Source organism: Pseudonaja textilis, chromosome 2 (genome assembly GCF_049901715.1).
Source record: "Pseudonaja textilis isolate UNSWEBS1 chromosome 2, rPseTex1.2, whole genome shotgun sequence".
Lineage (NCBI taxonomy): Eukaryota > Metazoa > Chordata > Lepidosauria > Squamata > Elapidae > Pseudonaja > Pseudonaja textilis.
The window spans coordinates 1-15,134 of record NC_141991.1 but is presented as its reverse complement, the minus strand read 5'-3'; the positions used below and the strand labels follow the sequence as shown (position 1 = coordinate 15,134).

Genomic DNA, 15,134 nt, shown 5'->3' with positions numbered 1-15,134 from the left:
GCTGTCTCCCCGTTCTCTCCTCCTTGGGGATGGGGCAGAGGGGCAGCGGCCTGGGGCTTCCGGGTGGCCTCCCATCCAGAGCGGAGAGAGGAGGCCTGGGCGGTTGTGGACCATTCATTTTCCCCAGGGGCCACACGGGAAGCTGGGGCTGTGGTGGAGGGCCGAACCAAGAGGGTTGTGAAGGGATTTGGGCGCACACACACACAAAGACACACACACTTATACGCACAACAGAGATTGAAGAAAAAACCGCCCCTTTTATAGCCGCAATCCGGCCCAATCGTGCGAATTGTTCATTTCTCCCATTCGATCAAATCTTTCTCTGTAAAAAAAAATATATATTGCACGTCATTGTCCTCTTTTACGCAAGAGCATCTATCTTCCTGTGAGCCAAATTCCTAGATATTTCCACTTTTGAACGCTTTTGTCGTCCCAGTTTCTCTTCCAATTCTTCTGTCTGACTTTTTGTCAAACGGTTGCTTATTATTTTCGTTTTGTCTCTTATTCGTTTTTTTAATCCTGCTACCGCCCCGTATTCTTCTAGTTCTTTTCATAGGTAGATCCCCGATTTCGTCGGTTTTTCTCATCGTCATGGTTGAGATCTCGTCCCTTTCGAGCGGAATCCAACACGGTTGCCTGGTGTGTGTGTGTGTGTGTGTGTGTGTGTGTGTGGTTTATTTACATTGATTTCTAATTCCTCCCCCTTATTTTTTAAACAATTTTATTGGTTTTTTTTAAAAAAAAAAACCAAATTTTTTAAATTTATTTTTATTCTTTAAACCACCTGATTCCAGATTTTAACCTACCTCCATAATTCCCCTAATGACCCTTTCATCTCCCTTAATCCAGTTTCACATCACATCACATATTATCTATTCCACTTTACATCGATTTCTAATGTCCGACAGCCTCCCGTGGACACTAGACGCAAGAAAGAGCTCGAATGTCACCTTCGCCCGGGGCCATAAAATAAACTGCCTGGCTCTGATGCAGGTGGCCTGGATGGGGATGAGGGTTGCTGAAGTCCAATTGGATAGGGGGGTGTGTGACAGGAATTGTTCTCTGGTTCCTGCGGGCTAAGCGGCTCTTTGCCCTGTCATTATAGGTGTCTTAAAATGAGGACTAATCGGCTGAGAAAAGTTTCTTTTCCGAGGCAGTAATTTGAATTGTTGAATTTTACCTTTATTGTCCTTGCATTCCACAAATACAAGGAAATTTGAAAGCCACTCCAGCACAGCGCCCCAAACACCCCATCGCCATCACGCTACGAGTATTTAAAAATGAAAATAATTAAAATAATAACAATCAGACACATATATCGCCAAACACATACCGAACCAGAGCGAAAAGCCGCCGCCGCCATATCCTTCGGTTTTGTCTTGAATCGAACAGTGCATTTGTGATTTTAGTCCTATTATTATAATTACTTTAATTTTTAAAGCTGTAATGTTTTGGTGAGATGGGGTGTTTGGAGTTTCATTGTATTCGTGGAATGCAATGACCATAAAGGTGATTCTATTGTATTCTATTCTATTCCGGTGGCGGTGGGGGCTTTGACCACACCTGTGGGACCCCTTGCCAGGCCCTGGTTCCCGAAATGGCTGGGTTGGCCTGACTGATTGGGGTTCAAATGAGCCCCCCAGGGCTTGTTTGTAGATGTTGGGGAGGGGGGTGGAAGGAGGGGAGAAGCTGGCATGGGGGGGCGGGTTGGATTGGCAAAAGGGGGCAACCAGGAGGGTCCACCTGATACCCACCCGCAGGTCCCTCCTTCCAGCCCCCTTGGACCCTTTCCTGATGGGGAGGGGCAGCCAGTTCCCAAGTGGAACAGAAGTCGCCCTCTTGGGAACATAATCAGAGTTGGAAGGGACCTTATAGGTCATCTAGTCCAACCCCCCCACCCCTCCTGCCCAAGAGAGATCCTGCACCATTTTTGACCCGAGGGCAGTCCAAGTCTCTTCTGGAAAGCCTCCAGGGATGGCGCTCCCACAACTTCGGACGGCAACTTCTCCTCCACTGAATATAGAATACCAAGAGTTGGAAGGGACCCCGGAGGTCATGTAGACCAACCCACCAGCCCAAGCAGGAGAGACCCTGCACCGTTCCTGACAGTCCAGCCTCAAGGGATGAAGCTCCCTTTCCAGAAAGAGACCCGGACTGCCCTCTTTGTCAGAAAGGGCCTCCTCCTTAGGGTGGACCTCGGAGGGCATCTAGACCAACCCACCAGCCCAAGCAGGAGAGACCCCCGCACCATTCCTGACAGTCCAGCCTCAAGGGATGAAGCTCCCTTTCCAGAAAGAGACCCGGACTGCCCTCTTTGTCAGAAAGGGCCTCCTCCTTAGGGTGGATCTCGGAGGGCATCTAGACCAACCCACCAGCCCAAGCAGGAGAGACCCCCGCACCATTCCTGACAGTCCAGCCTCAAGGGATGAAGCTCCCTTTCCAAGAAAGAGACCCGGACTGCCCTCTTTGTCAGAAAGGGCCTCCTCCTTGGGTGGACCTTGGAGGTCATCTAGACCAACCCACCAGCCCAAGCAGCAGAAACCCCGCACCGTTCCTGACAGTCCAGCCTCAAGGGATGAAGCTCCCTTTCCAAGAAAGAGACCCGGACTGCCCTCTTTTTCAGAAAGGGCCTCCTCCTTAGGGTGGACCTCGGAGGTCATCTAGACCAACCCACCAGCCCAAGCAGGAGAGACCCTGCATCGTTCCTGACAGTCCAGCCTCAAGGGATGAAGCTCCTTTCCAAGAAAGAGACCCGGACTGCCCTCTTTGTCAGAAAGGGCCTCCTCCTTAGGGTGGACCTCGGAGGTCATCTAGACCAACCCACCAGCCCAAGCAGGAGAGACCCTGCACCGTTCCTGACAGTCCAGCCTCAAGGGATGAAGCTCCCTTTCCAAGAAAGAGACCCGGACTGCCCTCTTTGTCAGAAAGGGCCTCCTCCTTGGGTGGACCTTGGAGGTCATCTAGACCAACCCACAAGACCAAGCCGGAGAGACCCCACACCGTTCCTGACAGTCCAGCCTCAAGGGATGAAGCTCCCTTTCCAAGAAAGAGACCCGGACTGCCCTCTTTGTCAGAAAGGGCCACCTCCTTGGGTGGACCTCGGAGGTCATCTAGACCAACCCACCAGCCCAAGCAGGAGAGACCCTGCACCGTTCCTGACAGTCCAGCCTCAAGGGATGAAGCTCCCTTTCCAAGAAAGAGACCCGGACTGCCCTCTTTGTCAGAAAGGGCCTCCTCCTTGGGTGGACCTTGGAGGTCATCTAGACCAACCCACCAGCCCAAGCAGGAGAGACCCTGCACCGTTCCTGACAGTCCAGCCTCAAGGGATGAAGCTCCCTTTCCAAGAAAGAGATCGGACTGCCCTCTTTGTCAGCAAGGGCCGCCTCCTTAGGGTGGTGGTGGTGGGTCGACTAGATGACCTCCAAGGTCCCTCCCAAGCCCGGTTATCTGTTTAAGTGGCCTTGGCGGGTGGGTGCAATGAAGTCCCCACACCCCAAGCACCGGGACTCCAGCTCCCATCCCCCGCGGCCCTTTAAAGCCGAGCGAGCCAAGGCGGCGGCGGCGGCGGCGTCGTTTCGCCTCACCCGGCGGCCGCTCGGGGCCCGCCCCGCCTGTGTAAGCCGAAGCGGGCCGGATAAACCAACCGGCCTCGCCTTTTTTTCAAGCCGGATCCGCTTCCCCGCCGTAGGCTTTGGCGCGGGGCCCAAGCGGGGCCTTTCCGAGCTCTTTCCGAGCGGCGGCTTCCCGTTTCCAGCCGCGCTTCGTCGTCGTCGTCCCCGCCCGCCCGCCCAGGAAGGAAGCGCCGCTGTCGTTGGTTCGTTCGTCGGGACGGGCCCAGGCCGCAGCCTCCTCCCGCTCCCGCGATGCCCCTAGACGGCTAGAACCGCCCGGGCGAAGACGACGGGGCGGTCCGGATGCTGAGCAACCGCTCCCTTCGCTCCCTCCGGCTGCCCGGCGAAGGCGAGGCCGAGGCGGCGGGGGTGAGGCTCCGGGCCGTCCGCAGCCGCAGCCCCGAGGTCCGGGAGGAACCGCCGCCGGTGCCGGTGCCGGTGAGGAGGGTCTTTCCCTTCCCCTCAAGGCGGGCGAGGAGGCGCCGCGGCTTGGGCGTCCCCGGAGCTGCTGGAATGCGGCCCGGCCTGTTTGGGGAAGTGGCGGCGCGGGGCGGCGGCTGAGGAGGAGGCTGAGGCGCGCAGCAGGTTGGCGAGGCCCGGCGGCGGCGTCGGGGCGAGGGAGGGCCGGCGGCTCTCCCCTTCCCCACATGAAGGGCCTCCTCCGCCTGGGGGCTGCCTGGAGCCGGGCGCCGAGGGGCCGCCGCCGCCGCCGCCGCTTTCCCGCACGCGCTGGTACTGCCGGCCCGCCAAGGTGGGTCGAGGCTGAGGGGAGCCCGGCAAGGCCGGGGCCGGGCGGGCGGGCCTCCAAGGCGGCTGAGGGACCGTCTTCTTCCCCTCACAGGCCCCGCCGACGTCGTGGGAGGAGGCGGAGGAAGGCGCCGTCTACACGGTCAGCGCGCGGGGCGCCGGCGGTGAGGTAAATGAGGCGGCCGGCCCCGTCGAGGATGAACAGGGGGCGGTGGGTGGGCCTCAGGCCGCGGCTTTTTCCCGCCTTTTTCCTCTCCTTGCAGGTCGAGGGAGCCGCCGCCGCCGCCGCCGCATCCTCCTCCTCGCAGTCCCGGGCGCTGAAGGCCGGCTCGCTGCCCCGCCTGGTGCGGCACCTGCTGGACGCTCCGGCTCTCGGCGACGCGGGCTACAGGCCGGCCTTCCTGGCCACCTATCGCGGCTTCGCCCGGCCGGCCGTCGTGCTGGGGTTGCTCCTGGAGAGGTGGGCGGGGGACGCGGGAGGCCTGGGGAAGGGGTGTGTGTGGGGGGGGGGAGGTGGACTTCAACTCCCAGAATCCTCCAGCCAGCAAATATGGCTCCTTTAAGACCGGTGGACTTCAACTCCCAGAATCCTCCAGCCAGCAAATGTGGCTGCTTTAAGACTGGTGGACTTCAACTCCCAGAATCCTCCAGCCAGCAAACTTGGCCGCTTTAAGACCGGTGGACTTCAACTCCCAGAATCCTCCAGCCAGCAAACATGGGCCGCTTTAAGACAGGCGGACTTCAACTCCCAGAATCCTCCAGCCAGCAAACATGGCAAAAGATAGGTGCTTCAACTTTTCCAGCCAGCAAACATAGCGCTTAAGACCGGTGGACTTCAACTCCCAGAATCCTCCAGCCAGCAAACTTGGGCTGCTTAAGACTGGTGGACTTCAACTCCCAGAATCCTCCAGTCAGCAAACGTGGCCTTTTAAGACAGGCGGACTTCAACTCCCAGAATCCTCCAGTCAGCAAACGTGGCTGCTTTAAGACCGGCGGACTTCAACTCCCAGAATCCTCCAGCCAGCAAACTTGGGCCGCTTTAAGACCGGCGGACTTCAACTCCCAGAATCCACCAGCCAGCGAACGTGGCCGCTTTAAGCCTGGCGGACTTCAACTCCCAGAATTCTCCAGCCAGCAAAGCCAACTCCCACAATTCTCCAGCCTGGAATTCTGGGAGTTGAAGTCCGCCAGTCTTAAAGCGGCCAAGTTTGGAGACCTCTGCCCCAGGGGCTGCCTGCAGGGAGTGGGCCTTAAAGAGCCAGGCTGGGCGGCCCTGCACCTCCCTTGGGGCCCCGCCTTTCTCCGCCCGACCCACCTCGCAGGGCTGCTGGGAAGCTAAGACTGGACCACTTTTTCTTCTGTGGTGGGGGGGGGGGAAGAGTCATCCTTCTGGCTTTTCAAGCTGCTCCCTTTCTCTCCCCCCCCCCTTCTTCCCCAAGGCTCCAGGCAGTGACCGGCTCCAATGCTCGCAACCCCCCAAAGACGGAGGACCTGCAGCGGTGAGTCTGCCCCTCCTCCCTCCCTCCCTCCCTCCCCACTGCCCTCCCCCCCCCTTGCTGGTGACATGGGACCTTCTCCTCCCTTGGTGGACGATGGGCTGCATCCTGCCATGCTCAGAGACCCCTCAGCCACATCCGTGCATCCCTCCCCCCGCCCCTGCAGCTGGTCAGCCTTGGGGTTGCTGGTCTCCACCCTGGGTGGGGCACCTGGCCTGAGCGAGGGGGGGGAGGAGAGGAGGGGAGGGAAGACAGCCTGCCCCCCCCCTCCCTTTCCTTGCAGCTACTCAAACTTAGCAGGATCCGATGGGCCTTCAAACTGGTCTGGACCAAGGCAGCAGAGAGGGCTGTTTGTCGGAGGGCTCTGCAGAACCTCCAGCACCAGCAGCAGTCCATCTCCAAATACCAGGGCCCTGCTGGTTGGCCAGCGAGCTCATCCCTCGTGGGGGAGGAGGAGCTTCTGGCCTGGGAGAGTTTGCGCCATTGCTCCTGGCTGGGGCAGATGGGAGAGAGGGGGTGTTTCCAGCCCAGTTGGTGCCCTTCAAATATTTTTACCCTCCCCCGTTTGGTGGGCGCGGCACCGGCGCAGAGGCCTTTCGACGCCCCTGCTGCCCGTCTGCACCCTCCCTGTCGCTTCAGCAGCTGCCTTGCGCGGCAATCGGCTAGACCACGCAACGCAGCTGCGCTCCAAAAGCAGGGAATCGAGTTGAGTATAAAAGCCCAGGTGCGCCCAACGGCAGACAACCGGTTCGATCTCTGCTTCTTGTCGGCGCTACCGGCTCGGCCGAACCAGGCCAAACCGGTCGAATAGCACACACACACACACACACACACACACACCGGTCCAGCCCTGATGGCATCTCCGTCTTCTCCCCCCCAACCCTGCCCTGCAGAGCCCTGGCCTCGCTCCTCTGCTCCTGGCTGGACGGCTACCCCCAGGACTTCCTGGGGCTGGAGCCCCACCTGCGCGAACAGCTGGTCAGCTGGCTGCACTGGGCCTGCGGAAGCAGCCCGGGGCTTGAGAAGAGCCTGCCGGACGCCCCCAGCAGCCGAGGCCCGCCGGCGGTTGAGCACGGACAAGAGGACAGTCCCGGCCAAGACGGAGATCCCGATCCCCACTACATCCTGGGGCTGCAGGCGGAGGAGGTGGCCGCCCACCTCACGGCGCAGGACGGGGTGAGTGCGGAGGGCCGGGCCGGGACCTGCCCCCTCCCCTCCCAGCTGTGGCGTCTTCTCTCCCTGCTCCCCTGGCCACGGAGTTGGGGGGACGGTTTTGGGGAGCTTCCTGCCAAATGGGAAATGCCTTATATGGGGTTTGCACCCCGGCTTGGAGGGCTGAGCTGCCCCCCTTTTAATTTTTTTCCTGCATGGAATAAATACCAGAAAGTGATATATTTTTTTTTCCTGCAGTGCACCAATATTTTCCTGCAGTGCGCCACCTGGAGGTTGTGCGCCGCCATTGCAGGCTCCTCAGAGGCTGCCTGTCGGCTTGGCGGGTTTTTTTAATTTTATTTATTTACTTTTGTCAATTGCTTGCAAGAGAATAGGTATATAAGTAAAAAACGTAGTTATGAATCCATGGATGCATATAAGAAAAATAAAAGAAACAATAGGACAGGGTCGGTATAAGTATAAACATAGTTATGAATACATGGATATATATAAGAAAAATAAAAGAAACAATATGACAGGGTCGGTATAAGTATAAACATAGTTATGAATACATGGATATATATAAGAAAAATAAAAAGAAACAATAGGACAGGGACGGTAGGCACATTGGTGCGCTTATGCACACCCCCTACCGACCTCTTAGGAAAGGGGTGAGGTCAATAGTAGACAGTCTAAGGTTAAAGTTTTTGGGGTTTGGGGAAGAAACCTCAGAGTCAGGTAGAGGATTCCAGACATTGACCACTTTGTGGCTGAAGTTGTATTTCCCGCAATCAAGTTTGGTGCGGTTAACCCTGAGTTTGTATCTATTGTGTGCTCTTGTGTTGTTATGGTTGAAGCTGAAGCATTCATTGACAGGTAGGACATTGCAATGTAGGATTTTATATACTATACTTCGATCGGACCGAAGACGGAGTAATTCAAGGTTTGTTAGGTCTAGAATTTCGAGTCTGGTGGCATAAGGTCTTCTACAACGAGTAGAGGAATAGAGAACTCTTCTTGTAAAATATTTCTGGACTTTCTCAACTGTGCTAATATCAGATACGTAATGTGGGTTCCAGACCGATGAGCTGTATTCGAGTATTGGTCTAGAAAATGTTTTGTATGCTCTAGTTAGTCGTGTGATATTACCAGAGAAAAAGCTACGTAGGATTAGGTTAACAACTCTTAATGCCTTTTGGGCTATGTAGTTACAGTGGGCTCTAGCACTTAGATCATTTGAGATGAGTACTCCAAGGTCCTCGAGAGAGCTTGGATCATCAACAAGGTCTTGACTATTCAGCTTGTATTTTATTTTCTGATATATTTTTTTTGCCAATATGTAAGAGAACATTTATTTGTTGAGATTTGAAGTTGCCATTTGATTGACCATTCTGACATATAGTCAAGATCTTTTTGAAGGGTAGCAGTATTGTCTGCGGTGTTTTCATCATCAGCGAAGAGAACGCAGTTGCTCTTGATGTGATCACAGAGGTCATATATGTAGAGTATGAAATTTTTAATAGTAGTTAGTAGCACTTACGCTTTTATACCGCTTCATGGTGCTTTACAGCCCCCCGTTTTAAAAATAAATAAAAAAAATTATTTATTCAACATTTTAACATTTAAAAACAAATTTCCGCACTTTACAACGTTACTATAGTAGCGTTTACATTGTAAATATCTTCTATTAACATGTATTTGATTCTTCAATGTTACTATAGTAGCGTTTACATTGTAAATATCTTCTATTAACATGAATTTGATTCTTCAACGTTACTATATTAGCATTTACTTTGTAAATATCTTCTATTAACATGTATTTGATTCGTCATCATTCTAGGCATTTTATACATATATACATTTTTATTTACATTTATTTACACGAAAACCTTACTGTTTTATAGTTTTATAGTATTGCGTAGATCATTTGACGCCTTTGCGCCTCATTCTTATCCATTCGTACCAGACATCCCATATTTTGTGATATTCTCCTCCTCCTTTGTCCTTCGATAATTTGTTAATCTATCCATCTCTGCTCATTGAGGTATCTTATTAATAATTGTGCCTTTTGGGGGAGTCATAGCCTGCTTCCAATTTTGGGCGAAAGAAATTGTGGCCTCTGTTATGATACGGAGCTTGACAGCCCTTTCTAAGCGGTTTACAGAGCCAACCTATTGCCCTCCCCCCAACTATTTGGGTCCTCGTTTTACTGACCTTGGAAGGATGAAGAGCCGAGTCAACCTTGATGCAGTCAGCATCGAACTCTTAGCAGTGAGCAAAGTCGGTCTGCAATACTGCATTGTAATCCCTGCACCACCATGGTGTCCCTATTGTTGGTTTGTCTTTTTCATGTATCCCCCAAACAGCATGGTCAATGATTTCCCCCGTGGTTAAACTAGCGAAACATCCTTGAATTGTACTAGTAGCAGGCAGTCTTTCCTATTTGTCTCTTCCTCCTGGATGACTGACATCCCCTCTCTGTGTTGAGACTCCAGTTACTATATTTGCGTTGGAAGAACCTACCAAGGGACTTCGGGGATTGAAAAATTAGCCGCCGACTTCAGTGGTTCTTTTCTTACCTGGGACTCTCCCAAAGGTGCGGCGTTTCCAAGAGGCGACTGGATTTTCTGGTTTTTTTTTTTTTTCTTTTTAAGACGTTTCGCTTCTCATCCAAGAAGCTTCTTCGGCTCTGACTGGATGAATGAATGCTTCCGTTCCCCTTCCATTCCTCATCCCAGAAGCGGCTTCATCTCCGAAAGGATAGCGGGGAAATGGAAGGATTGATACTCCTTGCAGGCAGCTGGTCGTTTGTGTCCTTTTCGAGGGTCGCTGAGGCCACCCGGAGGTTTCCTCTGTGTCCTCAGTGGTGCAAGTAGACGTGGAGGCTCCTTGGAACTGCGGAAAGGAGCTGCGCTGCCGGCTGGAGATTGATGAGGTCGTATCCCTCCCCTCTGTTGAGAGAGACCATCCACGTCAACGTTGAACAGCCCTTTCCAAGTGAGACCTCCTCCAAGTGGCCTCAACGACCCCCTAAAAAGGACGCAAATGACCAGCTGCCCGCAAGGAGTATCAATCCTTCCATTCTCCCCCCGCACTATCCTGTCGGAGACGAAGAAGCTTCTGGGATGAGAAGCGAAAGGTCTTCAAATGAAGAACCAGAAAGTCCAGTTGCCTCTTTCGAACCTCTCGGTCCAGATTGCGTCCTTTGCCCTTTAAATGCAGATGAATCTGGTCCCGATGGGTTGGTTCTCCTCTCTTGCGCCAGGCGTTTTGGGGAAGCGGCTGTTTCGTTTCCCCCGCGTTCAGATCTGCACGCGGCTCACTGCACAGTCCTGCCTCTTACCGCGTGGCTCAGCTTCTGTCTGGGGTGGGGGTGGGGTTGTCCTTGGTATTTCCTTGCAATTTAATGTTTTTTTTTTTAAAAAAAAGTTTTTTATTTTGTAACAAAGCCAAAGCCAAACAAATAAAACCATCATTCCATTCAACGGTGTGTCGGTTGGGTACATATCTCTTGTGCTCATAATCATAATATCGTACATTTCTTACTGGTTTATATTTGTAATCGTTCTAATCCATTTTTGTATCACACTTATCAACTGTTACATTATCATTAACGTTATAAGCATTGTCTTTCAAGAATATATTTGATCTTTATTTAGATTATATTCATTTTCTTACTCAATCCCATTGAATCCATTATAATACATTATACCATTACCGCACGTTTCGATCTTGCAATTTAATCTAGCCTTCTTGGCAGCCTTGCACAACCTCGGCAAGGCTCGTTCTCATCCGAGACGATTCGTTTTAACAGCCTTTTTTAACTGTGAATGAACGGAATTCACGGAGAAAGGTTTTTAAAACCTTTAAAAAGGTTTTGCTTCTATCTCCGTTTTGAGTTGGTTTGATAGGCTTGGGTCCGAACGAGTGCTGTTTGGAAGAGTGAGAAAACTCCATCAGAGGAAGAAATTATTAAGGAAATATTGGATTGTGCTGAAATGAGTAAATTGACATTTGAAATCAGAGAACAAGAAGATAAACAATTTTATGAAGTTTGGGATCATTTTTTATCAATGGTTAGATAATAAAACATAATAATAGAAGATTCAGATTTAGCATAAAAAAAATTTTTTTTCTTGATATTATCTTTATAAAACATTACCAAGATAGATTTGGTATGATCTTACGATTTATTGCAAAATAAACTAACTAAACTATAGTTATCTCGTTAAAATATGAATTAACAAAATTATAGATAAATGATTTTTTTAGCGATGACATTAGGTTATACAATTATGGATTGATAATATGAGCTATTGTGTAATATAATTATATCAGTGACTAGGAAATGGATGCACACACCAAAAAAAGTGGTAAACCAATCGATGCACTGTTTGTAAATTCATGAAGAAGGAGGATATTTTTATGTTTTAGGTGGTATGTCTATGTTGTCTTGTTGTTAAAATAAAAATATTTTTTTATATATATATATAAAAAAAAAGAACGAGTGCGGTTGCAGTGGAGAGAGAGACGCTTCCGGTCTCCGGTGACTCCTCTCTCTCCGTTTCTTCCCCACCCTCCCAGGACCTCTTCCTCCGCCTAGTGCCCCACGAGTGCCTCGGCTCTGCCTGGTCTCAGCGGGACAAGAAGGGCCACGAGGAAGACTGCCCCACCGTCCGGGCCACCGTGACTCAGTTTAACCTCGTGGCCAACGCCGTCATGTTTTCCTGCCTGTGGGACACGGGGCTACGTGCCGCCCAGCGGGCCCGGCTTTTGGAGAAGTGGATCTGCGTGGCTGAGGTGGGTCCCCGTTCAGCCCTTCCCGGAAACGGCCTCCTGGGATCGGGAAACCCCTCACAACCTCTTTCTCTCTCTTTCTCTTTCTCTCCCTCTCTCAGGAGTGTCTCCTCCACCGCAACTTCTCCTCGCTCTATGCCGTGGTCTCCGCCCTGCAGTCCACGTCTTTGCACCGGCTGAAGCGGACCTGGGAGGAGACTTCCAGGTGGGTGAGGAGGCGGCCGGGGAAGGAGCCTCCAGCTCATCCTCCTCCTCCTCCTCCTCTTCCTCCTCCTCCCTCCCTCCCCTGCCGAATGCCCGATCTGTGGGGCAGGAGGAAAACGGGCCCCTGCCCCCTCGTCAGGCCATTGAAAGCCCCCCACCCCAACCCCGGCCAAGATGGAGATGAGAGGCAAAGAAGGAGACCCCTGGTAGAAAGGGGGTGCTGCTTGTTGGGTATCGGGACCCCCTCCCCCCCTTAAAAGCAGGGGTCTCCAACCTTGGCCACTTGAAACCTGGCGGACTTCCAACTCCCAGAATTCCAGGCTGGAGAAATTGTGGGAGTTGGCTTTGCTGGCTGGGGAATTCTGGGAGTTGAAGTCCGCCAGGCTTAAAGCGGCCACGGTTGGAGAGCCCCTGTTTTAAAGAGGGCTACAATACAGGTAGTCCTTGACTGAACAACCATTCGCTTAGGAACTACGAAGTTACGGCGGCCCTGAAAAAAAGTGACTTAAGAATGGCTTCCCACGCTTAGGACCTCGGTAGCATCTCCAGGGCCACGCGATCAAAATTCAGCGGCCCGGCAAAATGGACACGTGTTTGTGACAGTGGATACATCCCGTGTGTGTGTGTCTCTGTGTGTGTGTGTGTGTGTGTGTGTCTGAGAGAGAGAGAGAGAGAGAGAGAGAGAACATCACAGCCAGCGCTCTGAGGTCAGATCTCCCTCTCCCTGAGAAGGAGGCTGAAAAGCAGGTTAGGGTGGCTGCCTTGGAGGGTGTGTGTGTGTGTGTGTGTGTGTGTGAGTGAGAGAGAGAGAGAGAGAGAGAGAGAGAAAGAGAAAGAAAGAGAGAGAGAGAAAACATCACAGCCAGCCCTCCGAGGTCAGATCTCCCTCTCCCTGAGACCGGAGCTGAAAATCAGGTTAGGGTGGCTGCCTTGGAGGGTGTGTGTGTGAGAGAGAGAGAGAAAGAAAGAAAGAGAGAGAGAGAGAGAGAGAGAGAGAGAGAAAACATCACAGCCAGCCCTCCGAGGTCAGATCTCCCTCTCCCTGAGACCGGAGCTGAAAATCAGGTTAGGGTGGCTGCCTTGGAGGGTGTGTGTGAGAGAGAGAGAGAAAGAAAGAGAGAGAGAGAGAGAGAGAGAGAGAGAAAACATCACAGCCAGCCCTCTGAGGTCAGATCTTCCTCTCCCTGAGACCGGAGCTGAAAAACAGGTTAGGGTGGCTGCCTTGGAGGGTGTGGGGGTGTGAGGGACGTGTTTGTGTGTGTGAGAGAGAGAGAGAGAGAGAGACGTGATCACCCGATCACCATTTGGGATCGTCCTAGCTGGCTTCCCGACGAGCAAAGCCAATGTGGGAGGGGAGCCAAATTCATTTTATGTCCACATGATTCACTTAACGGCAGCGATTCCCTTAACCACAGTCGTAAAATGGAGTGTAATTCATTTGACGACCGGCTTGTTTAACAATGGAAACGCTGGACTCCCGTTCGGGTTGTAAGTCAAGGAACACCTGCGATGCAGAGCCCATTTATGGGAGGAAATGCCTTTTAATGGATAATTCTGAAAAAAGGCTGGGGCCGGGAGAAGGGAATTCTGGGAAGCAGGAAGGCCCAGATCCTCTGCCACCCAAAACCGCTTTGGAGGATGGGCTCTGTGTCCCCGGGAGCCCCGCTATTCAGCAAGGGGCCCATCATTGCAACCAGGAGCGTTTTCTGGTCCACCTCATCTCGGGGGCTTGGGGTGGGTTCTCCCACCCGCTCCTCAAGAAAAATCAGCCATGTTCTCTGCTGGCAGGGATTCTGCCCGTTGCTACGAGGAGCTCAGCAACATTTGCTCGGAGCAGGATAACTACAGCCAAAGCCGGCAGCTCCTCTTCCAGGTAAGGCCCCACGGTGCTCTCCTCCCTGCTACCTGGCCTGCGAGTTGGGGGTACGACAGCTGTGGGGGAGGGACTGGAAATTTCCCCAGGAATTTCAGCCGGAGAAGGAACTGCGAGGGCGGAATAAATCTCTTTTGGTAGAAGAGAATGTCCATAGCCGTGATGGTGAACCTGCGGCACGCAGAGCCATTTGTGTGGGCACATGCGCCTCAGCCAAACTTACCATGCGTAGCGCCTCCCAGCTGATTTCCGGCCCGTTTGAGGCCGTTTTTGCCCTCCCGGAGGCTCGAATGAAACTCTGCAAGCCTCAGGAGGCCGACAAACAAGCCTTCCGGAAGTGCCGACGTGGGCCCACTTTCCGGCCTCCGGAGGCTGCAGAGGCTTCCCTCGAGCCTCCAGGAGGGCGAAAACAGCCTCTCCCGGGCTCCAGAGTCCTCTGGAGGCTGAAAACAGGCACTTCCGATATTTCCTTGGGTAATTTCCTTGGCATTTCCTCAGGTGGCCAAAAACAGGGCTTCCGGAAGTGCTGACATGGGCCCATTTTCCGGCCTCCGGAGGCTGCAGAGGCTTCCCTCGAGCCTCCAGGAGGGCGAAAATGGCCTCCCCTGAGCTCCAGAGGTCCTCTGGAGGCTGAAAACAGGCACTTCCGATATTTCCTTGGGTATTTCCTTGATATTTCCTCCGGTGGCCAAAAAACAGGCCTTCCGGAAATACCGGAAGTGCCCATTTTCAGCCTCCAGAGGACCTCTGGAGCTCAGGGAGGCCATTTTCACCCTCCTGGAGGCTCGAGGGAAGCCTCTGCAGCCTCAGGAGGCTGAAAACGGGCCCGTTTCGGCACTTCCAGTATTTCCAGAAGGCCCGTTTTTTGGCCTCCCGAGGCCGCAGAGGCTTCCTTCGAGCCTCCGGGAGGCAAAAATGGCCTCTGATGGGCTGAAAATCAGCTGGGAGGCGCATGCATGCACAGTGCAGGTAAGGGATGGGAGGGGGGGTGCTACGTGCACATGCACAGGGGGGCAGGGCACATTGCATTGTGGGTACCGGCACACACGTACAAAAAGGTTCATCCCTCTATAGCTCAGGATAGGAGCGTGACTGTTTGAACTTTGGTTGTTGGCTTGTGAGGTGTTTTGTTGTCCTATTAGGTAACATCATCAGTGCCAGTGAGTGCGGTGGGTTTACTCTCCATTTACATACTGTAGAATAGCTTGCCTCGCCAGGGTGGACGGGAGTGTGATCTCCTCCTTGGCAGTTCCT

General features: G+C 52.9%; 1 protein-coding gene across 1 annotated transcript; it reads left to right on the top strand.

The window, feature by feature from the left end:
* Window positions 1-3,554: 3,554 nt before the first annotated feature.
* On the top strand, window positions 3,555-14,225 carry RGL2 (ral guanine nucleotide dissociation stimulator like 2; the record flags this gene model as incomplete). Its single annotated transcript, XM_087922945.1, has 9 exons — window positions 3,555-4,049; window positions 4,453-4,527; window positions 4,622-4,818; window positions 5,798-5,857; window positions 6,748-7,030; window positions 11,591-11,806; window positions 11,905-12,008; window positions 13,796-13,880; window positions 14,165-14,225. Coding segments are annotated over exons 1-9 (1,216 nt in total), but the record flags the coding sequence as incomplete, so codon positions are not given.
* Window positions 14,226-15,134: the final 909 nt, after the last annotated feature.